Raw genomic sequence first — 27,401 nt, 5'->3', positions numbered from 1 at the left:
GCATGTTGGAATGGGTCTGTTGAACAAAGGTGATTAAATAAATGTAAATAAATTGAACAAATGTAATTTACTGTAACTGCCAGGTTTAAAAAATATATATTGTGCATCACTCTTGGTTGTTTTTCTGCTGCATATCAGAGCCTTCTGAGGCACACTGTGAATACCAGAACAGGAAAAGTGTTACATGTGTAAAAACTTAAAGGCATGTACTTCTTTAGGCGTGTAAAAATCTTTAAATTAATTTAATCAGCATTATTTACAGAACAAGAGGCGGTCATCAAACAGTGGAGTATACATGAGGGAGAACAAACCAGAAAAAGAAAATTAATCCCTAAAAAGGCCAAAGATGTCAGATAATACTCCCATGCCAAAAAAAAAAACAAAAAACATACACTCCTTCACTCAGTTTTACACTCACAGCAAATAGATTGAGAATGAGTTAAACAAAAGTCTGACATTGTTCTCACATCTCTATAAATGGTACAAAGCAAATCTAAATGCCCAGGAAAGAAATATGACATTAACTAATTACCAACAGCTCAACCAATCAAAACAGATCCTTATTACTCTTTTTTTTTATATATATATATATATATATATATATATATATAAAACTGTCAAATTTTACACTGAATAAAATAATTATATTTTACAATAGAAGTTTCAACAGTAAAATAGGCTTTTGTTGAGGTAATTACATCATTATGGTGCTTGTACAAAGTAAAAAATAGATTCTCCCCCTCCGTTTGCTTATTTTTCTTTTCTTCTTTTCACAATATGGTTTAAACTTCATCTCCTCATTGAGGCCAAAGACTTCAGAAGGTCAGCTCTTCTGAGGCAGCATTAGTTATGGCACCCAGGTGCCCTGATGAGCTGCTCCTACATTCGTTCAGTTTTCATGTCAGGAATAGTACTGACTCTGGAGTAGCTCAAAAGGGCAGCTTCTCCCAAATCCCTTGCTTTCAATTCAGCTCTAATGGACTATGCAGCATCTGTCCACGAGAAGTAACCTAAACGTGAGCTGAAGACTCCGTGACGATTGTACTTTATGTATTTTCAAAAAGGTAGCCCAACGTCACTAGTGCGCGGTGACTAGAGTGTGACCCTGTAGATCAGAAATGGAAGCCGCAAGAAATTTCTCCTTCATTGCCAACGATGCCGCCTGCAGAAAAACAATCGTTTTGCTTATAAAATGTCTACTCGAGGTTACAGAACACGTTAGATAGAAAAAGGCACAGAACTGGTCTTTTGTAGCCCCAAAACCCTGGTTCTGCATTCGAAGCGCATCCAAAGTATTTTAGGACATTTTCCCTCGTAGCCCGCACGCGTCAATTCTGAGCAAACAATACCCTGAATGCTTGAAATGTAAAACAACACTCACCTAATGTCCGCTCAAATCAAGACAAACGCTATGTGGTCAAACACTTTTGAGATCTTGTCACAAATTCGACCGGGTCTACGACGCAGACGATACGCGACTTCTGGATGATATATGACTGAGCGGAAATCGAACCTGCGGAATTGAATAGCTCTTCCTGAACAGGCAGTGAGAAATTAACCGTACAAAACATACAACCTCTTTTACATGAAAATGACTTGTACTAATACCCTGTTGTTATCACTAGACTTTTTTCCTTTTCCAAAATCCATTTCACACACTTACAGCCTTAACCATTATAGACAAACATCACATTTATGATCCTTCAAGAATTGTCTTCACTGTATGCACAGTTCAGGAAAGAGCTATTGCCAGCAACACACACTCCCTCACTCACTCACTCACTCACTCACTCACACACACAAAAAAAAACACCATACCGCTGCGTCTTTAAGGCTTCTAGTTCCCCCCTGACTGACTTTAGCGCTATGAAGGCCGTGCTGTGACATTATTGCATAATCGCATATTTTTTTCCGTTACTGGTTATCGCTGACATCACTACTAACAGCGTTATAATTATTACTATTGCTATGTACAAAAAAAAACGTCCTGCGTGTTGAGTGGGCGTGTCTGAAACATCAGAAAGGAGTCTGCAGGTGAGTGAGGTGCTGATTGGGAGAGGCAGCATTTGGGGTGGAGCTGTTAGTCAGGTGGGTTGAGGAAGGGGAGGAGTCAGAGAGATGCAGTTCCTCCAGTTTCTTCAGGTACTGATCACGGAGTGCCAAGAGCTCCTTGTAGCGCTGCTCAACCGGGCTTTGCTGTCAAAACACACACACACACACACACACACACACACACACACACACACACACACACACACACATCAAATCTTACATCACAATCATTTTGAAACTGTGAACAGTATTCATACATACACTTTATGAACCTTTAGTTCCCATTTGCTGTTATATTAACCTCCACTCTTCTGGGAAGATGTTCTACTAGATTTTGATTATTCAGTCACAAGGGTGTTAGTAAAGTCGAGTGCTGATGTGTGGTGAGGGGGCCTGGGGTGTGTTCCAAATCAGGTGTTCAGGAGAAAAGAGGTCAGAGCTCTATAGCACATAACTCGAGATGTTTCACTCCGGCCGACATAAACTGGGCCTCCACACTCAACACATGTGGCTGGAAAAGTGAGGTGACCTAATATACTTGTGTATGTATATTATATATATCAAATTCAAAAATTATTGTATTTCAATTGAACAGGTTACTGACTAGTTATGTACACTGAAAACCAGAAAACAACTCTTATCCTGAACAAACAGACTTGTGCGACATACCAGTGCATACATAAAATTTTCCTAATATTTTAAGAGCAGAGATTGGCCTAAAACCCTGAATGAGTATCAGTCGGACTTGATACACTGGCACGCTGACTCTTCATAACTTCATACCATCACTCTGAGCAAATACAAAACGGGTGGAAATACACCAGTTCTCGTGAGTACTGCAGTCAGTCACTAAAGACAAGAAATAAGAAACTACATTTTTTGTCATAGGGCCCATAAAGCATGTTATAAGCTAAAAGCATCCAACGGACCTAAAGCAGTGTGAATTCTGCCCTGTATAAGCGCATAGGTGTAACTGCTACAGTTTACAATGTTTTAATTTACATAGTTTTGTTCAACAAAACAAAAGTTGTTTACTGCTATACCATCCCCTGCTACCACTGTGATTCACATACAACAGCTGCACTATTCTCTTTGACCACCAGAGGGATACAAAAGACGGCAAGAGTGCAGAGGAACGCAATCAATCACATCACACCTCCTCTTTCTGCTGCCAAAGAAGGTCAACATTGATTGGCGCTGCAGCATGAGATATTGCTAAAGGGCAGCAATTTCAAAACTTCATTACGGCTCAGATTTCTGGAAAAATCAAAAGCACTCGATGACACACTGAAGCTCATCATGGAAGATCTACAGAACAGTTTTTAATACTATAAAGTATGGCTGAAATTAAATATTAAGAAAATCAATGAAAATGAAAACTGAGGGATATGAGGTTTATATGCGCATGCGCGCGCGTGTGTGTGTGTGTGTGTGTGTGTGTGTGTGTGTGTGTGTCTGTCGTGGAGATAAGGCAATGTGAGCGGCAGCTCTCCGTCGTGCCAGTCAGGACGTAATTAAACTGGGGAAAGAGGATTTTCTGCACCACTGAAGCCGAGAGTGGGACACACACACACACACACACACACACACTCCCAAAGGCAATAACAAAGACACAGAGAAGAGGACATGAACAAGCACACACACACACACAAAGTTTGAACACTAAAAAGCACCTTGTATACTTGGGAAAACACATTAACATATAAATGCACCAAAGCAGCCCTTCAGCTACCAAAGCTAAATTATCATCTTAATATCTTCATACCTGGTGCCGTATGCGAGGGTTCCAGCGGATATAGTAATTCACCCAGAGCTCTAGGTGGCGCATGCTGGCCACGGGGTAAAGCACGCGGCTGGACTCGTGCGTGAAAAACGGGTTCACGTAGGACGACACCTCGCTGTTTATCATAGACCAAAGGGACACAGTCTTCGACCGGACCTTCTGGATAACGAAAAAAACCACAAAAAAAAAGTACTTTTTAAAACACATTCACAACTAAAATGAAGGAACAGATGACAAGTGTGGTGGCATGCAAGAAGATGCATCAACGTGAACTTCACCATCAGTGCTGCTATGCCAAATGCAAGCGTGTCAATTAGCAATTATGAGCAATCGGAGAGAGAAAGAGGGAAAAGCCCAGACATGGAAAGCACAGTTGAGGTGTGCGAGTGTGAAGGAGAGCTGCATTTTGTAACACCGTTTTTGTTGCACTTGGCTCTGTGGGCCACACAATCAATGTTTCATCTCCCTTAAGTGCACCCTGCTCTGATTTAGATGCACTGAAGCGTATCACATGCTCTACTTCACACAATCAGCAGACAGCACAGAGAGGGAGGGAGAGAAAGAGAGAACGGGGAGGGAGAGAGAGAAAACAAAAATGCCAAATTTGTCTCATCTTAAACCAGGCTTGTGATGGACAGCGGCTGCAATTAATTCTTTATTAGTGTGATAAATCTCTGGCAGATGACCATCATTAAATCCCACCGACTAAATCCCCCAATGAATAGTTTTGTTTGTGCAGATTTATTATATGTAATCAGACATAAATTCAAGTTTTAACTCAATAAAAATGCTAATATTTTTGCATGACAACGCAAACGACAGTGACAGGACTGATGTGGGCGGCGCTTCCGTCCCGGTTTCTTACAAGGTTTTCACGGACGCTCTCGCAGTTGTAGAGGAACGTGCCAAAGCGACAGCTGTACAAGTGATCCAGGATCGTTATGAGAAGATTCTCGTTGAACTCGAAGGCTGTCGGGAACTGCGGGAAGTACACACAGGAGTTGAGTTGAAGCTCTTTTAAAATTCGTGGTTAAAAACATCACACAGTGAGATGCGGGATTACGTTTCATGGAATACAATTTATGGATAGGCAACATGAATGTTTTAGAGAAGAAAAAAAAAAAAAGATGAAAAAAAGATTTACCTCAGAAAACTGCGTGACAAGTAACATTTATTGCTCAAATTGAATTTATTGTCCAGCCGGCTATTTGATACTCAGACACGAGGGAAAGTGTATTGTGGCATAATTACAAAGTTATTCAGATCATCAGATGAAATTTCACTTCAAAGAAAAGAAACCCTATGAATGTGGTGTTATCTTACGCTCTGAGCTATTGATCAGAAGATTCAAATCCAGATTCTGTCAAAAATGCCACTGCTGCTACTTGAGCAGGACCCTTGATCTGTATCTGTTTGGCTGAATCGTAAGTCAATTTGAATAAAAACGTCTTCCAAATTAGGACTGTGGAACAATAATGGCTGTGTTACTGACAGTAAAGTCAGACTACATTAGATCAGCTCTATTAATCATACAATGTAAAGTAAATTAAAGGCAACACGGATGATTCGTTTTCTTAATGTAACGTTTGGTTTACCTGCCAAAAGATGACGCACTTGTATGTTACAATACTGCTTACCTGTTTGGTCATCTGCCACACACAGTCTATGAACTGTAAGAATATAGGCGACCTGTCCTGATCCGCGTGGTTTTTGTCCCCGTGGCCGATTCTCTGCGAACGCATTTATACAAGCGCACACGAATGACTGCAAGGGTCATGTAATAAAATACACCTTTGTGGTTTTACAGAAAGCACACCATTTCCAATTTACTACTGTGTATAGGAATGCATACACACCGAGGCGAACTTGTGTCCGAAGCTGATCCACTCCTTCTCGATGAGCACCTGGAAGCCCCCGAGTGTGCGGTAGTGCGAGTCCAGCATCAGCATGGCCAGAGAGGTGAGCTGAGCCGTGCGGTCCCAGCCGTCACTGCAGTGCACCACCACCGAGCTGCCCGAACACACTTTATCTGCTACCTGAATTGCTCCGGACAGCACCAGCTACAGCGGGACGAGAACACGTCGTCTTAAAATGAGCAAATATCTGCGCTGTGTTTAATTGATCTCTGCTGCAGTTTTTAAGCTAATTTGGGTATCGACCCCGATCATTTAAAAGGATGATCATGAAGGATTTTTTTTTTTGGCAACAACAAATTGAGATGATACGCAGGACCAATGCACCATGACTTTTTTTTTTCCCCCTGAAAAGAATACTAAGCATTTCCAGCAATTTTACTTCTAAACAAAAATAACAATTCTATATCTAATGTCATATCACCCCAACCAATTTTTCAATCAGATGAAAATGCAATCATATTATTAAGCTTCAAATATCTTCTTTCGGCTTCTCCCATTAGGGGTCGCCACAGCAAATCATCCGTCTCCACACCCCCCCTGTCCTCTACATCTGCCTCTTTCAAACCAACTACCTGCATGTCTTCCCTCACCACATCCATAAACCTTCTCTTCGGCCTTCCTCTTTTCCTCCTTCTTGGTGGCTCCATCCTCAGCATTCATCTACTGATGTACCCCATGTCCCTTAAGCTTCAAATATGATTTCTTAAATTCTACAAAAGGCTGAACGTGGAAAATAAAATAGTGCGATAGCAGAACCAAAGTAATTTATTTTGAAATAATGAGACTCTATTTTGAAAATTTGTGTGAACATTCCCTATTTGTCCACAATTAAATGTAATCTAATATTTGAATATCTGGTTGCATGTACAAGTTCCATTCTGACATAGGCGCAAAAGTATCACAAGGGTTTTGACAGCTGATGGCTGGTGAAATACAGACTGAATTGAGTTGCTTTTCTGATTCAGTGAGCTATACAACAACCTAAACAAAAGGGTTTCATTCACTCTACGAGGAAATCAAGTTTGGAACATTTAAAGTTGAAGTGATTGCGTTGACCAAACCGGCTCTTTAACCAGCATGGTTTCCGCAGTAAGACAGCGGGTTTTTACCTTTATATGCTCCAGCCAGTGAGTGGACTCCAGGCTGGACAGCCAGTGAGACTCCTCCACATTGGGGTAAACAATATCCTTCAGCTTCTTTAACGACTCTCTCATCACATGGATGTTGTGGATGTCGAGGAAGACCAGTTCTGCATTCTGATAAGCGTCATCACCCTCATAACCGCCTCCTGTGGCCTAGAGGGTCATAAGTGAACGGTCAAAGCATGGAGCGGACGTTACCTAATTGAGAGAAGACACCATGCTCGTCAAGACTCCACACGAGTGAGTGTATCAGTGCAGAGGGTATCAAAATTAGAATTCAGCACACTAAATTCATCCGTGCCATATTAGTGCTCCACTTCAGGTTTATTTCAGGCAGTTTGTGCCTTTTCCACACACACACACACACACACACACACACACACACACACACACACACACACACAAACACACACAGGCAGTCTCACGTTCTGTCTCCTGTTTGCTCAACTCTACCTCGTTTGTTACGTCAGTCGACTTGATGAGTAACGAATCAAGCTGACAAAAACAAAACCCCTACAAATAGGATGAAAACAGAACAAAACACAGTCTATGCAGTAACACTACCAGTCAACCATACATTCTTGTGTCAAATATGGATTATGAAGATTTAGTGTAATCATTATGATTTAGATGGGAGATAAATTCAAGATGCAGAGGTGCAATGATTTCAAACTTGAGCATGCAAATATGAAATCAATCTTTTACTGGCCCATAATATCAATTGAGTCTATAATGTATCAATACCTACATATTACTGCTTTAAACCACCATCATTTACTGACCCAACATAACCCTAAAAAAACTACATTACATCATCTCCAGATGGACAACCTCAGGATCTTCTCTGATAAAAAGCAAAGACTTTATTATCATTAATAAGAACAATAACAAAAAGTTGGAATAGACTGAAAAAAACCCCATCTATTTCCAGTCATAAATAAAGTCAAACTTTATCAAGTATTTCCTATTAAAAGATTACAAGATTTTTAAACCTTTGTACTGAAAATATAGTCATGTTTTTCCACTGCCAAAACGTTTCGCTATCTTTAAGCATTTGTTTTGAGAAAGAAGCAAAAACAACCGAATAAGAAATCTTGAAAGAAAGCTTGAAATGAGTAATCATGACCAAAAAAATACTTTTAATGATCTTAGATTTGGTTTGTTGTAACCTTTGACATACATGTGACTATATGCGATATATTTCCACTTGACTGGGTATATTTTTGCAGTTGCGCCCCCCCCATCTCCGCATACACGATTTTCAAATGCGGGTTACACAAAAGAATTAAGGAGACACTATACACTTGCTGCTTACGCCTCGTTGGCTACTGATAGACAGACCCGGCGCACCTGTTATTATCTGATCCGAGTTGTCTGATAGTGTGAAAGCTTTGTGGCTGGAGGAACAAGCTGCCATACTTCATACTCCACTGAGTTTAATATCAGTCACTGCAGAACATAGCATTCAGCACATTACGGATTAATTATGCCTGTAATGACAACATGCAACTTGGAATTACTGGTTCCTTAAGAAGGAACTGGGAAAATGATCACCAAAAAAAACCAACAAAAAAACCCAACAACAACAACAACACTACATAACACGTTTTATCAAAGTTCATTTAGCGCCAAATATCCAAATGACAAAACTATAACAAATAATTTATGCTAGAATTCAACAGAATCCATAAAAAATGTTAAAATGCCATCATTTCATGATGTAGTGATCCCCCGCTACTTGGTTATTAATGATTATAGTGCATAAGACGGCTATCCAGCCTCATCTACGGAGTTACAAGACTACTAGAAACAGGAAATAGTGATCATTTTTTGGTTGTTTTTTGTAAGATTAAAACATTAAACAATAAGAGGAGAGTAAAAGTACAGAAATGTAAAAAAAAAAAAAACTTCAATTTCCTGCAATTAAACATTTTGCAGGAGGGACAGAGCACAGTACGATCAAACTGCAAACTTCCAAACACTTCTGTAACTTCGAGTAACATTTATTCATATTCTTTTGTTTTCAGACTATGGATTTATTAAAAGCCTGCTGTTAATTCCATATCAGGAACCTTTGATGGCTTTTGTTGGCAAAAACCCCCACAACTGAGCCGTCACAGGATATATGAACTGTGCATATATTCACAGCCAGATATTTAAAAGGTCTTCATAAACGTTTACCTTGTTGGCCACAGCATTAACGTTAGGCCTGGCGTCATAGATGGTGAGTTTGGGCGTGTTGTTGGCCTCCCGGATGATGTCGAGGTAGCGCTCGTCATCTTTATTGCGCTTGCCGCTCATTCCTACCAGCGGCTGACTACAGCGCATGATCACCGCCTGCTTCTCCCTGTGGATCCATGACAGCACCTGCACATTAAAAAAAAAAAAAAAAAAACAACAACCAAAAGTCGCTCGCACGGTACATATTTCTGAAATCAGCTTTGCAAAGTTTTATTAATTTCTTATTTCCTGATTTCTTATTGATTGACTTGACCCAGTGTTTGAATTGGTCTTTTTGTTCAATGTGATAAGGACCGGACGTCCATGCTCACCGGTATACGACAGCGGGAACGGAATGTGGCCACTCGCCGCAAATCCTCATCCGAAGTTTCGAATGGGACGACCAGGATGGTGGGATAAGTGTCACACAGCTCATAGCTTGAGTTCATGAAAGAAATCCTCCATCTCTCATTAGGCAAACCCTAAGAAATGCAGAGGAGAATATTTCTGTGCAACAACATTATCACATGTGCTGAAGCAAATTTATTGTAAATGCACTCGAGTGTGTTGTGCATTTCCTTCTCGAATCTTTCAGTCCTTATGGTACCCAAATATGCAATTTGTGAACTATTACCACTAAATTCTGAGATTTCTTCCTTTTTTGCAAAGGAGATTATAAGACCATCACTTTAAAAGCCTGTACAGATAATCTCAAATGCAACACTGTAAATCTAAAAACTGCTTCTGTAATCATCAAACTCTGTCCCTAGACTCTTGTTTACAACATGCTCACACAACATTTCTTTCAGCACACTTAGTCCTATTCCACTTGGTACTGTAGTCGACAGCTGTGAAAGAGTAATTATGTAGAATTCCACTATCAGGTGTCACCTGGACAAGAATGGGTTCCCTTTTGACTCTGGTTCCTCTCAAGAGTTCTTCCTCATGTTGTCTTAGTGATTTCTTGCCATTAGTTACATCAGGATTTCTGTTTCATGTGACTGTGTTTCTATTGTTAAAGCCTTACACAGTTCAAATAGAATTTGAACCATCAAAGTGACAGGCCTCGAGAAGAAGGAACAAGCTATTGTAATGGTGTTTTAGTTGAAGATTAATTAGGGATTGCACATGAGTGAAATTCAGATGGTCGCTTCATGGTGTTAGAAAAAAGGAAAGAAATTATCTGGCAACAATCTGGCCATTTAAAAGAAGGAAAAATGAATGACCATCTTTGTATTGCACAAAAATGAGCATGAAATTGTCTCGTTCTGTGCTTATCTACCACTTATGGAGACGAACACATTTTAGCAATATTAAGTAGTTTTTTTTTTTTATCGCAGTGCTACATTATTGCAATTTGTGCCCCGACACTTTGCAACGTTTCTCTTGCTGGTCAAAATGTGAATGTACAGAGAGCCGAGGCTGGATTTCTTAAACGTGTTGGTAAAGTTGCAGATTGGAGGGCAGCCATGCTTGTCCACCTCATCATATTCTTAAAAGAAATAAACTAATCCCATATCAGCATTCACTCGTAAGAGGCCTGAGAAATTTGACCAAACTGGCAAAAAAAAGAAAAAGAAAAAAAAAAAAAAAAAAACAAGATTACACCTCGTTCAAGCAGCTTTACTGTGACAAGTCTGATGGGCAGTAAGAGCATTACAGGCCATTCGTGATGTATTGTCAAATCTGCAGAGAACTGCAAAAAACTGTAATCAATTCAAACCAATTCATCAGCCCAAGTTCCAAAATATAAATAAATAAATAAACAGCAAAGAGGATAAGAGCGGATTTCCTGAGACCTACTCCAAAGCCCAGACCATAACCATTTCTAACTATTCATATTTCAAACAATTAGAAATAAAATCTGCATAATTCAGGTTAATACAAAAATGTGTCCGAGACCAACGTGGAATTAAACACTGGGCAGCTAAAAGTGTATCTACAAACAAACAGCAAGAGTGTGAGTGCTGGTTCGGATCATTGTGAAAAACGGGTGGAGGTGCTCGGCTCCTAACCTGACGTCTGTATTCCTCCATGGGTTTGTAAACTTCCCAGCCGTTTTCATGAAACTTCTCCTGACTCAAATAGGAAAAGAGGGGCTGGGGTGGAGAAAAAACACAAACATACACACACAAAGACTGAATTACATTCTAATGAGTGGAAATTGTTATAAAGTTCCTTTAAATAAGTCCTGCATACTGTAAACAAATGCTAATGACAACAACAATAATAATAATGCATATGTGGACGAGTGTGTTTTAACTCACCAGTCCATGAGAGAGAGGGAATGCATATTTAAAAAGCTCCCCAAAAATGTCTCTACGACTGTGACCCTCCTGTTTCAGAGCAAACCTCAAGTTCCTCATGTCCTATGAATAAACAAAGACGGACAAAATTACATCAGCTGCTGAACATGTTTTCATCTATAGTCAACTGCTACAACCATCTTACAATGTTTTAATGGCAAATCAGTACAATTACATTACACATTGCATACGGGGTAGGAGGACTGTAACCAAACATTGAATAAATATTTCAACATTAAGTATGTAAAGAACTTCGAGTACCTTGTAGAATCTCTACAGTGCGCACAGGAGCTTGTGTTTGTGTCGTATTGTATTTTGGAAGTTTTTTTTCTGATTATACGCCTGGGCTGGGAAATACTGTATTACTGCCCTGAATGTGGGAGTGTTACCTTGCAGGTGATGTCCAGCCCATAAGAATTCTCCCCTCGGCTGGAGGCTCCGCCCATCTTTTCTATCCTGCTGATGACACCAAGGGGCACATCCAGCATGACCATGACCTCCTGAGATCGACAGCAACAGTAATCAGTATTACACCTAGCGTTCTCTCAAATAATATTGCTCGAAATCATATTGCTCGAAAGGGAACACTGCCCACGGCTCTTATTGTAATGTGTTGCCTTCTTGACACCTTTTCATAAAAGTTGTGTACAAATCTATTAGTTGTTCCAAGTGCGATAAGAGGGTTCTCAAAATCATATAGCCACGGTAATCCCATAGACCTCAACTGTAATTAGGCCACATTCACAACGTGGCCCATCATTGTGTTCACTTTCCAAACCAGGTGTAAATTAGTGCCATGTGGATAGCACTGAGCTGTGCATCAATTTGCTCCGAGTTGCCAGGTGTGTAGATTATCCTCTAAACTGCTTCTTTTATTCATTGTCATAAATATCTTTTTCCACTCAGTGGAACTCATTCAGACTTATGTTGGATCTGAAGTCAACACTGGGAACGCTGAGCACAACTGAAAATACAACTTATAGCAAAATGTTTACTGTTCACTTGTCACCCTGTCTATTTTAGTGTCACTTCAGGGTGTACAGAACAAAATGTAATTACAAGTTCATGAAATATTAATAAGTGGCTGTTCCTCATAAGGCATGTGCAATATTACAGTATTATTAGACTTATATTACTTTCTGTAGCAAAAGTTTTTTTATTATAGCAGTATATACCAGTGCCCAAGCAAAACAATCGAGCAGGTCTGTATTAATAACTGTAACTGCACTGATATAAGCATTTCCACATACAAGTGAGACGAAATATTAAAGAAATATTTTCGAGAAAGAAAATTTTTTGCTTCTCCTTTCTCCATAAGACCACTGTAACAGCTGAAACATGCAGCAGGACTGCTTTCTGGCCTGTGCCAACCAGAGTTAATGCCAGCACACAGATGAAAGGCTCTCTCATATGAAATCTGCACTGCCCTCCCTTTTTGGTTTTCATGCCGATCCCTTGTTTTTTGTCTTTTTTTTTTTTTACACTTTACTCCTTGCACAAGATAAACACTACATGCTGCATTGCTAAGAGATAGCACTGACTAAAGGGAGGAAGCCAGAAAACATCTCAAGGCAGAGAGCATGATAGAGAGAGTAAAAACACATTAGAAAAAATAGGGGGAAAAAAGCGACAGAAGAGAGAGTGAGGGGTGTGAGAGAAAGCTTTTAGACATAGCTGGCAGGTCATCAAAAGAATTGGGAGCTGTCGGATTTTACACTGTGAAGAGGTGGAGCGAGGTGAAGGGTGGAAACCTGCCTCACAAGGTCTAAAATGTCTTCTAAGTACGTTTTCCATAAATAGAAAAGCTGGAGAGTTTGAGAGACGCTCAGAGAGAAGTGTGCATTGTCTGCCTTTCGAGAAAACGCAGAGTTGCAAAGCTAAAGTTACACATTTGTCTCTCACCGTGTCAGTGCTCTTGAAGTACAGTCTGTAATTGGTGATGAACACTTTCCCTTTGAGCGCGCCATTAAACGGGCACATGTAGATGAGGTCTTTGTCTAAGAGAGAACAAACAGCTTGCTTTAAGACGGACCAACACAATTACACACATTCACATCTAATTTCAGTAAATCTGATTTCCACATTAGCTATCTAATTAAATATAATCATACATATAAAGATGACCATCTTCATGTTCAACATTAGTAATTTTTTTATATATAACTGTTCTGTAACAAGAAATTTAATATAAAGACTTTTTAGATACAATGTGATCAAATGGAAAAAAAAGCGTTCACACAAATTTCGAAGTTGTGGAGACACGTGTTCATTCAAACACGAGGGCTTTTGGAAAGTAAGATACTGATGTAGGGTGAGGGGGTCTGGTCTGTTCCAATTCATCCCAAATGTGTTCAGTAGGGTTGAGTTTAAAGCTCTATAGCAGGCCACTCATGATCTTCCATTTCAACCCATATCTTAATGAAGACTGGCGCATCATCATGCTGAAACAGGTTTGCATCTAGTTCAAGTAAAGAGAAAATGTAATGCTACCACATCCGAAGACATCCTATACAATTGTGTGCCTCTAATCATGTGGTAACAGATTTGGAAAGAAGCATAGGTGTCCCAAAACTTGTCCAAATAGTGTATTTTGGATTGGAAGTTCTCAGAAAGTATTGCTTGCCAGGTCCAATGACAATATTTGCGAACACTAACATCACAAATTTTACAGTGATGCACTCAGTGAAATGGATCAGAAGTACTGCTTGACGTGATGTGATTGGAAATGAAATGATAAGCGATTCAGCCACAAAAATGTGACTTCAATAAGTGCCTTTTGGAAACTTAACTAGCCTCGTGTAACATTACTTTCAGGACACTTGGCTTGTGTTCGAAATGATGTGATGTAGATTTATTTATTTTGACTACTTTACCTAAAATAAATAAAAAAGAAAAAATTTTGAGACACTGTGCTGGCAAAAAGACCATATAGTCATAAAACATAGCAATACTAAAATCAATGTATGAGATACAGATTATAACATTTGTATGAAAAACTGAATTTTATTCCTAAATACTAGTAAATAAAAAAAAAAAATTCAAGCATTGTGGTAGTCGGAGGTTAAATACATACATAATAAAGTTGATGCTTAGTAACATTTCAGTCTTACCATATACGTATTTCTTTTCCCGTATATTTGAAGAAAAACTTGCAAAATCCAGTGTAAGGTTGTTTAAAGAAATGGGGTTTGCACGCAGGGTGAACTAACACAGCGTGACAGATCTTAGCCGAAAACCGAGAGAAAGTATTAAAGGTGATTCTGAATCTAAAGCAGGATCCTGCCTTATATTTACAGTCAGCATTGGAAATTGCTCAGAAATTGGCATAAATTCTTATTATGACTAGATATTCTGGTTGCTATAAAACAATGTTGGATGTATTAGGGCTGTATGTCACTGTCACTGTTTAGCACTCCAAATATAAGGATCTCTATTCAGATTTTAACCATAAGTGTGTGGGTGGCCTAAGCTTTGAATTACATTTTTTTATTATTATTATTATTTATTTATTATTTATTTTTTATATAATGAGGCCTACTCCCAGAAAAACACAGGAAATAAAACTGCACCTACAGCAACGTCTGCAAATTATATACCACTAAAGTAAAAGCCTGTTTTATTTTCTTTTTTAAATCCAACCTTTTTTTCCCCTGCCGTTTTTTTTCCTTTTTTTTTTTTTTTTTACCTGCCTGGGATATTTTTCTGGATTTTTCTAATCTAGAGCTGACAAATTTACTTGGGTCCATTTCTGAAAAGATAAATGTACTAATAGCCTTATTTAAAGCACTGCAACACAGAGATGGATAGTTACTAAAGGCCGCTGCATGTTCATGAAGGAGTTCTTTGTTTCTTTGAGTTTCATATCAGACTTTATTTGTGACTCCCTCAATGTAACCGCTCCCTCGCGTGACACAAATAGTGCATCTCTAGTATTTGTATCTGTTTAGAGCATGTCATCTGTTCAAACGGAATAAAGTCTTAACATTCGGTTGCGTGAGCATACGAACGTTCAAATTCTGAAAACCCTTAGATACAGTATTTAACATCTAGACACACACAATAAAAAAATAAAATAAATAAAAACAGCAAGTGTAATTAGCGTGTTACTCTGACACACAAAAACAGACACACACACTCACCGATCACTCGCTCTTCTCCTGGCAGTAAGGTAACATCTGCTAGTAGCTCCATCTTCAGACTTTCCCTGGATGCCTGTCAACACACACAGGAGCATCAGGCTGACATTGGGGTGGGTGTATATGTCAAACACACACATATCTCACAGTGATGCTATAATAAGTTCCCTACACAACAAGAACGTGTGGTATACAGTGGCCAGCCTCAGGCATAACATGTTCTGTAGCAGAGGCAGGAAAAACATGAGTTCTGTCCTCGTTTACTTTAACTAAAGGAAAATGTGATAGGCAAAGCAGGACAGTGAGAGTAGTGGAGGACAAGAACAAAGCAGAACAGCTGTCGTTCACTCCCGTACTCGTGTGTTCTTAAGCATTTGCGTGTGTGTGGACACAGATCCAAATCGGCTTTCTCCAGGTCATTTTCCTGCTGCCAGTTGAAGCTCAGTGGAGTGGAATGTAACACACACAATTCAACTCATTTGCTGCAGCCTGACAGGCATGGTCATATGACAGGTTCTGCTTCGAGCTCTGCTTTTTAAAAATGAAATCCTCACTTATGAACACAATGAAACTGGACTATCAAATTAGAAAATAATGACTGTTCACAGGATTAAAATACCTCAAGCACAGGACGTCATGGTCATACCTTTACTGGTATACTGACTACTATTTACTGGTCAAAAGACATGTTATTACTCATGCTGCTTTATTCAATTCCTTGTATATTTTTTAAACAAGAAAAAAATGAATAAATAAAACTTGAGCGCCTCACAATGACAATGTTATCAGTGGCCACTGCACGTTAACTAACTGCATAACAGATTGAAAAAGAATCTCTCACAAGACAAGTGTAAAGTCGCTGCTTTTGAATGGCCTGTAAAAACAGCACATATTAATTTTAACGCCTAGCGTGCATCTCTCATCTGACTGCTTGCGATTACATTCAAATCAACAGCAAGACTTCCAAATCTGCCAAGAGCGAAGCGTATGTATTACAAAACCAAAACGCCAAAACACTAGCCGATTCCAAACAAAACACTCAAAATGTTTATCTGTTGGACAACATTCCCCTTGCTAAAATATTATGCTGTGATATTTTTAACCAAAGTATCATCTTACGTTTTGCGCAGCATAGACTCATCTACTCGTGTTTTTGTGTCCGTAAAATCAGACATGTGTAAAGAGCTTTATAATGATATTCCCAGCAGCACACATCTACATATGTGCTGCCAAAATCCACCACACCATCAAAACCATCTCTGCCAAAGTGCATCTCCCAATATCAAACCTTATCTTAAGGTTATCCAAATCTTAATAAAGCGGTTTTATCCCACCAGAATGTTAATATTGTCCCATATTAAAAAAATCTTTCTATAAATAAATCAATAAATCTTTAAGAATGAGAGAACCATTAATTGACACAAAAACTTTCCATTTGTAATAATAAAGCGGAGGTCATGCTGAAAACTGTAACAATATGTCGAGTGCATGCTTGAATATTAACGCATTTATTAATGACCTATAATTAATACGACTGATTATATTTTCTTTCTGGAGCATAGTAAATTACCACACTGTGTGTTTTAATAGTGAGTTATGGGTCAGAATTCACAAACGTCACAACCCGTGTGTTTTTTGGTTTTGTTCACTAGGGATAATGGGACACCTCGTTGTTCTCACTACACGTATACTGCAGACACATGAGTCTTATGGGGCACATTTAACTTTGCCCACACCTGGATTTAGCCCTGTGCACTTCCTGGGACAGATGCTAAGACCGAACGAGATTTTTTTCTGTAGATTTCAAATGCAAAAATCGAATGTGGCAAAAATAGCTCGACTACCAGAGAAAGAGGAAAAAGAGAAAAGAGAATAAAGAGTAAAAATGGTCAGAGATTGAAAGAGAAAGGGCGAGAGAGGAAGAGAAAGTACAGAAGAGCAAGTGAAAAAACAGAGAAAGTGAGAAAGTGAGAGAGAGAGAGAGAGAGAGAGAGAGAGAGAGAGAGAGAGAGAGAGAGAGAGAGAGAGAGAGAGAGAGAGAGAGAGATGGATGAATGGTTTTTTTGATGGTGACAGAAGTGACACATACACAGGGTCTGGCACTAAGGAGAACTGCCACTCTCACCTGCCAGGTGTTAGAAGCAGCACTAACATATGTACAGTCCAGCAGTGGTCCAGCTCAAAGTGGACCAGCATGCCAACTGTCTGTCTCCCTGCTGTTTCCACACATTTAGCCAAGAGGCCACAGTCTGCCAGCAATGCCTCTGTGTGTGTTCTCAGAAAGCTCCATTCCTCTCTAATACTACGTGTCCCATTTCAATGTGAAGTATAATACAAGCATAAACATTTCTATTTCTGTTTTCTAAGGAAACAGAACATTGTCCATTGCATTTCCACACTTTCAGTACCACACTTCAGAGTGCCTTCCACTCCAAGGACTTGCTAAACAGTGAAGGAGGAGAATCAGGCTTGCTAAAGCAGATAGATAATTCAGACAGTTTTATTCTGTAGTGTTCCAGTGGAGAACTGGTATTCATTTATAGCCAGTCTGAGGTCTTCAAACTCCTTATTCTAATTCTACATTGTGGAAAAGAGATGTGCTACGGTTGATGCTGTTGCGCCACCTTTAAATCCGATCTTTCATCTTTCCTTGAATAACTGTTCAACTCAAACTGATTTAACCGGATTGAGCAAAAGAAAATCCTGGCATACAATAAACAGAATAGCAGTGATAATTAAATGTTCAAATAATGTAGGATTTGTGCCTGTAAAGTTACATAAATGATACTATAATTGCATCGTAAATCACATAATAATATAATCTGCAAAAATGACACCACTTTTTAAGAGCATTGTGGCTGTGGTCAGTGACTCAATAAAAGTGACCAATCCAATCACCACTCAGATTATCACTGGATTTCAAAAAAAGAGCATTTAGAGCATCACTTTCACAAGCTTTTTCATTTTAAATGCGTTATTTAATTATAAGGTTTAATTATGAGGTTCTCCCCATATTTCTTCCCGATTTGGTCATCTGCTTATTCGCACCCACAAACCAGCTCCACCCATCTGTAGGTGTCGACTACTGCATATTTTGAAACATGTTGCATCGCAAAGCGGCTGAACACACTCGGAGAAAAGCGCTTTCTACACTTCAGAGACTCTTCAGAGCTCCAGAGATACCCATTATTGGTTCATTCGAGTATGACAAAGCAAAAACAGTAATGCCGTTCCTACCGACCAATTCTGCTCTCTAGGACTCACAGCCAGACTGTGGCATCCCTCGGATACAAACTTGTGATTTCCTAATGTTTTTTGTTGTTCTACTCAGGAGACAACTTGCTTTTTGCTCGCAAAATTCAATCTCCAGCTCTTCTGCAAATGAGATGCATATGTGCCATGTTGATGTGCTTATTTCAGCTCGCATACCAAAATCGATCTTTTTTTTAGATCATTTAATATTTGAGAAGTAAACTTAAAAAAATATTTAGTTATAACAAACCAATAGCAAATATATTGTATAGGGCACGTCACTGAGAGCGACGTAAAACGTAAACCTGAACGAGTGGAACATGGTAACGCATGTTTGCTTCTGTACAGCACTCCTGTGGATTCTATATAGCATAGGATGACACTGGGGGGCATCATTTATTAATGCAAGCAGAGAAAGCATAGCCCATCTAGACCCAACTGAGCAAAGACCATTGTCATTCTGCACATTCAAATGTTGAAATGTGCTTCAAAAACAAGTACAATATAAAATATGAAGATGAGTCAAGAAAAAATAACCCCCCACAGAAAGGTGTGTATAATTGTGGAGTATGCACTCACGTTTTGGCTGGAGCTGTTCTGCAGAGAACTGGAGATGTAACCCGGTATAGGAGCTGGAGCCGAGGCCATTGCTGGGACTGCTGCTTCCACCACTACTGCAAAACAAAAACAAAACCAAACAACAAAAACTTAAAAAAGGACTGGAGGAATCTCTCAGAGACAATGTGATGAGCCAAAAAACTAAATGCATGATACACAAGTATGCCAATATATAACAAGACCAATGCAGTTTTTCTAATTTTGATTCCTTACATGTTTTATATTTTATTCTCAACTAAATATAGCCATGGGGGGGGTGACGATAATGTGGCTTAGTCCATCTGATATCCATGAGTCACGGTTCTGGTTTGCGCCGGACGCTATGCTATCCTCGACTAAAAATATCACTAGACGCCCTATGAAAGCACAATCAACTTTGAATGTTAATGATGTCAAAGACATCAGTATTCGAGAGCCGTGGTCTTGAGGTAGGAGTGGAAACGTACTCCCTTTCCCTTGGCATCTGTGATCTCATGTATGTGGAAGAGGGCAGATAGTGATTACCTCTAAGTGGTGCAGAATGAGCAGCAGTTCTATAGGATGGCGTTGGCTAGCTTCACGTGTCACAGAGAAGCTTGTATTTCAGTCGATAGCTTCACATGATGCAAGACAGTAAGTAGGATTTGGCGGGACACCGATTAACATGTAGACGGTAATAGATAGAAATAAGAAGTATTTTGGAATCACAAATCGGTGCTTGACGTCAACTCTTAATTTGGCATAGCTGCTGGTTTTAAAGTGTTGTTTAATTCGTGATAAGAAGTAATTCTTCATTCATTTCCTTAATTAATTCTACGGTTTTTTTCTTTAGACAGCATTAATCAAGAGTTCGTGAATAAAGTTCTTGAAAAAATGCATAATCAGCAAAATATTTTAAACATTTTGCAAATACACACAACCTGTTAAATGAGTCTATGTGCAAATTTGAAGAGAGTTCAAAGTTCTTTCTTTGCTTTGCCGTAATAAGACTGAAATTCCAAGAGGCCAATCAATGTCCCGAAATGATTTGAGTCAAACTGTTGCGTTAGAGTTGTCACAACACTATATGTATGGGGGGTTAGGCACAGATAGTTTTATCTATACTATCTTCTGTGAGCACCAAGAATGTGCCCCTTGTCCTTAAGGTGTGGATAGAGAGCAGAGACCTGACCTGTGGAATTTGCCTCTGAGGATCACCTGAGGATTCTGTCTGATTGTGCTGCTGAGGGGTGAAACGTGCTCACTTAAAACCCTTCACATACTCTGCTAGTGTGATTCACTCCTGTCACACCACTGGCATCCGTCAACAGTTACAACTTTTATGTATTAATAAATGATAAAAGCTGCCACTCTTGGGCCCTTGAGCAAGGCCCTTAACCCTCTATGCTCCCGGGGTCCCTTACGAGGGAAATATTAAGGTCCGTGACGTCGGAGTGACGTGGGGCCGCCTTCCCGTGGGCTCACCACCTGCAGGAGGGATGTGAGGGACGGTGCTGTGAGGATTGGGCAGCAGTCGAAGGCGGGGGCCTGCTTAGACTGCTGCCCCCGCGACCCGAATTACGGATAAGCGGGTGAAAATGAATGAATGAATGAATGAATGATGAATGAATAAATGATGCATTGTACGTTCTAACCATTTTTACTTGCATTTAAGGTTATAGAACATCCAGATATAGAAAGCAGTTCCCGTTATCACTTGTGCCAGAGCAGCTATAAACAGGCATTCATATGAGTGCCTCTTTTTCTCTCTTGAAGTTAATAAGACATACATATGTAGGTTATTGTGTTACCAAGAAACCGGAAAATGACCTATTTGCCCGAAACCCTCAACTGTGACAGCTAATCATTGGTAGGTTTTCAACTGCTCATCAGTTTATTATTAGACATGTTAAAGATTGTGGTGTGCCCAAGTTTCTGTGAATTAACTGTTACTATAGAAGCAGTAATCCTGCAGGTGCAACTACCTTTAGAGATGCTGTTATAGAAAAAATGACTAGACATATTCTGAACAATCAGACCAGAGTATTTAATAAGGGATAACTGGCTTTATTTGCTACATTTACTTAACACAGAAGATTTATTACTTTAACATGACATTACAGTTGGAGGACTCCTTCAGTTCCTACTGGAAAAGGGCTTTATTTTCAATGCTGGTTATTTTCACTAATGAGTAAATTGGTTATTTATTCTTCTGTACACTAAACAGCCTCAAATAGAAGTCAAAGCCACACAATTATTGTAGCATTACATTTTTCCTTTAACTTGAACTAGTACAGCCAAACCTGTTCCAGCATAACAATACCTCTGTGCACAAAGCCAGCACCTTGAAGATATGGGATGGAGTGGAAGATCTTGAGTGGCCTGCTATAGAGCTCTGACTTCAAACCTGGTGAAAACTGGAATGCCGACTGCACCCGAGACCTCCTCGCCCTACATCAATACCGGACCTTACTGAAGCCCTTGTAGCTGAATGAGCAGAAAGCTACACAACCACACTCCACAAAGTTTAGTGTCCACAAACCTTTGCACTTGTAGTGTACTATACAATTAATAGTGATCATGCTGCCTGGATGTTTGCTATTTTTAAGAAAAGTGTAGTGTATGTAAAAGTACATGCTACATATTGTTTGTGAAATGTGGCTCACAAAATCTTTCTCTCTTTGAATAAAGACTCATCCAAACAGGTTTCAGTTTGCCCCTATGAGAAACATCTGAGGTTCCCCTTTCACAAAAGTATCCACACCCTGGGAAAAAACAAAAAGCTACTAATTTGTGCCTCATCAACAAAACAGAATATGTATAAAGCCATGTTTTTGGCAAAAAAAAAAATACAAATTAAAAAGTCTCCATAGACTTTAATAGAGTCTAAAGTCATGTATATTTAATTAGTTTTAACACTTTCCAATCATATATGAACAGAACGAAAAAGATCCCCTTTATAGTTTCAGATCAAATACAACTTGGTTCCTTTATTTTTTAGTGTGCAAATAAAACACTTGTTTTTTTTTGTTGTTTTTAATGATGTACTTGTGGGTTGTGTTTCAGTGGCAGTGATGTGAGCAACTGCTTAAGCAACACATCGACTGCTTGCATTAACTGTTTAAAAAATGTTTAAATAAAAAAAAATAAAAAAAAGCACATCGACAAGCGTACGATTTTGAAAACCAAAACTTCGAAAAAGTAAATGCGAAAAAGTTCCTGAAGTGAAATTCGACCATGACACCAAACCTTAAGTGTAGCCTGAGTCAACAAGAAGAAACATCTAATGGAGATTTCTAGCTGGAGAAGTGTACGCTCTTCACCTACGCCTAAAAGACGGAGTTTGAAGTCACCACTCGTGCTAAATTTAGCTTACGGTGTCTGTAATTAAGTGCAAATCCAGAGCGACGCATGAAGCAAATAGCTGGTTGCTTGACAGGAAAACGGGGGTGGGGGAGGGGGGAGGTGACCACGACTGTGTGACTTCATGGCTCCTGCAGATGGACCTGATAGTGAGATGGGAGCGACATTGACAGTGTCATGAACTAGTTATTTATATAGATGACATCACTAAAGGAGGTCATCATGATGTGCCATTATCAGATCTGAACGCTGCTCATAGAGAAATAAAACAGGAAGGATGTTGTCCTGAAGGCATTTGAGAAGAGGTAGAAGTCTATATGATGTGATGTAATAGTAATATATCCAGCTAATGTTCTTGTTAAGTGTATTAATTTAGACAAGGGGAAGAACAGGTCTATAAATTCCCAGGGAGAGGGGTGATTGTGAAGACGTGGTCTTAATCCTCTCTTCTTTACTTTCGTAGTGATATGCTCAACAGAAAGGTGCCAGCATGCCACGTTATCCATCAAGAGGGTTCGTTTTAAACCTGCGTCAAATGGAAATATCGAAAATTCATCATCACTATGATACTGTCTGTTTTATCTATTGTTGTGCTCGTTGCGTGTTAATATAAAAGCCACATCCTACCAGACAGGACACGCGGGAATATATTACGATTATCCGTCATTAATTTCACTCGGCATTATAAAGGTGGAGCTCAACATCAACGACTTTCAAGTGTTAGCGTTATAGTGGCTATAGCTATAATCTGCTAACAGTTCAACATCCTCATTTACGCCTATTACACCAAAATCCATTATATCTGAGGCTTTTCAACTCCACTGGGACTAAATATGTTTTTAGCAAAGTATCACTCGATTGAATTGGAAATAAAAAAAAATGCATAAAGATAATTACGTAAAAAAAAAAAAACTATTAGAGTTTTATTTTCTACATTGGAACTTGTTTCCCACAATAGCACTCTTCAAGCACACAAACAGCTCTGAGTCAGTGATTAGGTATAAACACAACATGCTGCATTCTCACAAGTAACTTAGGAGATGACAACATTTTTTTCAGGTGTTTAATAAATCAACAAACAAGTAGCTAAAATTTGGAATATGGTTTATTCCATGATATTTACTGAATAAATGTGAACGGTATGGGGAGTTTCTAGAATGTTCTTCGCCCATACTGTCTACACACTATTACTCCATATTCCTTATGTAGTGTAATAAAGGAACATGTGCAAAACGTTTAATCAACTATACGGCTAGTGTCTGCTTCATTCTGTACTCAGGATGAGCAGAGTTCAAGACTGAATTCAAAGCTGGCTTTTATGAGTCTACAGCAAAAGACCATTAGGAGGCCTGATAAAGCGCAGAGAGGAGAAGAGAACACGATTCGACCCGACATTTCTGTTCTGAACAAATGAGTAATAAAAAAGCAGGGCAGATCTGGCAAGTAAAAATAGTTGTGTTTACACACCATCTAACGAGTGCAGAGTGAGAGGGAAACTTCTAGAAGTGAAACTCTGTCTGTTCACCCTGACTAACAGCTCACACTGAGCTACACACTCACTCCAAGCATCTCTATACACACACACACACACACACACCTATACCCGCCATACACATCTTTAAACACACACGCAGATCTCCACACACCGCTCTATGGCCCCACATACATCTCTATCCACACACAGCTCTACACACCCCCACACAGCTCTACACACCCCCACACAGCTCTATACACACAGCTATATACCCCCCCACACACACAGCTCTACACACCCCCACACAGCTCTATACACAACCACACAGCTCTATACCCCCCCCCCACACAGCTCTATACACACAGCTATATACCCCCACACACAGCTCTACACACCCCCACACAGCTCTACACACCCCCACACAGCTCTATACACACAGCTATATACCCCCCCACACACACAGCTCTACACACCCCCACACAGCTCTATACACAACCACACAGCTCTATACCCCCCCCCACACAGCTCTATACACACAGCTATATACCCCCACACACAGCTCTACACACCCCCACACAGCTCTATACCTACCTACACAACTCCATACCAGCACACACACACACAGCTCTATACCTACCTACACAACTCCATACCAGCACACACACACAGCTCTATACCTACCTACACAACTCCATACCAACACACACACACACAGCTCTATACCTACCTACACAACTCTATACCAACACACACACAGCTCTATACCTACCTACACAACTCTATACCAACACACACACAGCTCTATACCTTCCTACACAACTCTATACCAACACACACACAGCTCTATACCTACCTAGACAACTCTATACCAACACACACACAGCTCTATACCTACCTACACAACTCCATACCAGCACACACACACACACACAGCTCTATACCTACCTAGACAACTCTATACCAACACACACACAGCTCTATACCTACCTAGACAACTCTATACCAACACACACACAGCTCTATACCTACCTACACAACTCCATACCAGCACACACACACACACACACAGCTCTATACCTACCTAGACAACTCTATACCAACACACACACAGCTCTATACCTACCTACACAACTCTATACCAACATACACACAGCTCTATACCTACCTACACAACTCTATACCAACACACACACACAGCTCTATACCTACCTACACAACTCTATACCAACACACACACAGAGCTCTATACCTACCGAGACAACTCTATACCAACACACACACAGAGCTCTATACTTACCGAGACAACTCTATACCAACACACACACACACACACAGCTCTATACCTACCTACACAACTCTATACCAACACACACACACACACAGCTCTATACCTACCTACACAACTCTATACTAACACACACACACACACACACCAGCTCTAGACCACCCTCACACGCAAATCTAAAAAAAGCACAGTAACTCCCTCTCCCCCGCAGGACTTGGTAAGCGGAGTGTGTAGATGCGCTACCGGAGCGCACACACGCGGAAAATCAGCACTTCTACAACTTCTCCCAGTTCCCACAGTAGAGTTTACCAGCACTCCGTTAGGACACGAAAGACTATTTAGCTGGAAGCAGTCAGTGGTGTTTTTCCCACCCGCATTCCAACAAACCCCGCCTCCTCGACGTGGATTGTTCAGTTTCGTCCCGCCTCCGGTTCTGTGATTGGCTCTTACTTTGCTATCCAATCGAAAGCAGGCGTTTTAACGGAAAATGCGAGTCGAGCTGTGAGCAGGAGGCAGGATTTGTCTGAAAACAGGCGTAGGGGAAAAAAACGCGTAGATGCAATGTTGTTACCAGGAAATAGGCTCGGGCCTATCTGAAAGACTGTTCTCAAGTGGCCGAATAAAATCAGGAGCGCTGCAAACTCCCTCAGCAGAGCGCGATTTGAAAACAGCCACTCGTAGAAAGTACACGGTGTGAACGGGCCGCCAGGGCTCGGTCCCCAGGGCCGCTACTCACCTGAGAAGTGTAAGTGTCCGATGCTGAAATGGCCCCAGTCTGTTTAGCACCGCCGCAGGAAGCGCTCTGCCCGAGTCATGTGACCGCGCTCAGCGCTCTGATTGGCTGCTCGGAACAGTCGGCCACACCGACAATTTAAAGGAGTTGTGGAGTTTTTTTTTATGATCGAACTACTGTATATATAAGTATAGAGTCAAGTTCAGTTCAGAGCCAGAACTTCCTGTTCCACGCACGATGAATAAAGCCGTGATAAATGATCTGATTTCCCCTGTAAATGTTCTTACAAATTGTGACTATGTGGGATATATTCAGACCATATTTGAGTAATCACCTTCTGAGTTCTTGCAACCTGTTCATAAATTTTTTACAGCAGTATGAATAAGATGACCAGTTCAGTGTTTAAGGCTCTGGATGTCTGATCTGTAAGGTTGGGGGTTCATGCTCTGGTATCGCCAAGCTGGCACTCTTAGGGGCCCATAAGCAAGGCCCTTAACCCTCAGTGCTCCAGGGGTGCTGTATAATGGATGACCCTGTACTCTGACCTTAGGTCCTAATATCGCTGGGGTATGTGAAAAAAAAAATTCACTGTGTTGTAATGTAAACGTGACAAGTATAAAGCATCTTACCGTTCTTTCCTTATTTGATATCATAAAACGGTTGGCAAGATCAGTTGCACAATGTTATTTCGTGTCCAAGATGCATTAAGGACATTTCCAGAAGGGAGCAGTGCTATTCAAAGGTGTTACATGAAGATGATGGATGGATGGATGGATGGATGGATGGATGGATGGATGGATAGATGGATGGATAGATAGATAGATAGATAGATAGATAGATAGATAGATAGATAGATAGATAGATAGATAGATAGATAGATAGAGAGAGAGAGAGATAGAGAGATAGAGAGATAGAGAGATATGATCAACATAGCTAAAAAAAGACACTTTGAATTACAGATCATACATAAAATGGCAATTTCCTACCTTAAAATACAATTTTGGATTTGAACATTTTCTCTATAAATATGTGTGAAACCTTGCATCAGTATATTATTATTATTACTATTATTACTATTATTATTATTATTATTATTATTATTATTATTATTATTATTATTATTATTATTATTATTATTATTATAACCCTATTATTATCTACAT

General features: G+C 39.8%; 1 protein-coding gene across 3 annotated transcripts; it reads right to left on the bottom strand.

Moving 5' to 3' along the window:
- Nucleotides 1–605: 605 nt before the first annotated feature.
- On the bottom strand, nucleotides 606–26,347 carry mtm1 (myotubularin 1). Of its 3 annotated transcripts, XM_083540800.1 has the most exons (16): nucleotides 21,031–23,572; nucleotides 19,930–20,747; nucleotides 19,387–19,481; nucleotides 15,559–15,631; nucleotides 13,322–13,416; nucleotides 11,809–11,919; nucleotides 11,381–11,482; nucleotides 11,129–11,212; nucleotides 9,446–9,595; nucleotides 9,075–9,260; nucleotides 6,861–7,046; nucleotides 5,692–5,895; nucleotides 5,473–5,565; nucleotides 4,701–4,814; nucleotides 3,818–3,994; nucleotides 606–2,196 (listed from the first exon to the last, which is right to left on the bottom strand). In XM_083540800.1, the coding sequence occupies exons 3-16, from the start codon at nucleotides 19,453–19,455 to the stop codon at nucleotides 2,017–2,019; spliced, it is 1,824 nt and encodes a 607-aa protein (XP_083396926.1). In that variant the 5' UTR covers nucleotides 19,456–19,481; nucleotides 19,930–20,747; nucleotides 21,031–23,572; the 3' UTR covers nucleotides 606–2,016. The 3 variants fall into 3 exon arrangements, with proteins under 3 accessions (XP_083396926.1, XP_083396924.1, XP_083396925.1); XM_083540798.1 differs by lacking the exons at nucleotides 19,930–20,747; nucleotides 21,031–23,572 and adding an exon at nucleotides 26,242–26,347; XM_083540799.1 differs by lacking the exons at nucleotides 19,930–20,747; nucleotides 21,031–23,572 and adding an exon at nucleotides 26,242–26,341 and having other exon boundaries at nucleotides 19,387–19,478.
- Nucleotides 26,348–27,401: the final 1,054 nt, after the last annotated feature.

Source organism: Silurus aristotelis (genome assembly GCF_946808225.1).
Source record: "Silurus aristotelis genome assembly, chromosome: 5".
NCBI lineage: Eukaryota > Metazoa > Chordata > Actinopteri > Siluriformes > Siluridae > Silurus > Silurus aristotelis.
Note: the sequence above shows the minus strand (reverse complement) of the source record. Positions and strands in the feature narration are given on the sequence as shown.

Coding starts and splice junctions, on each gene's coding strand:
- mtm1 (XM_083540798.1), bottom strand. CDS start 19,455: ATGGCCTCGGCTCCAGCTCCTATACCGGGTTACATCTCCAGTTCTCTG. Junction 13,417..15,558: donor AGGAGAAGAGCGAGTGATCG/GTGAGTGTGTGT, acceptor GTTCTCTCTTAG/ACAAAGACCTCATCTACATG. Junction 11,483..11,808: donor GGCTGGACATCACCTGCAAG/GTAACACTCCCA, acceptor GTTTATTCATAG/GACATGAGGAACTTGAGGTT.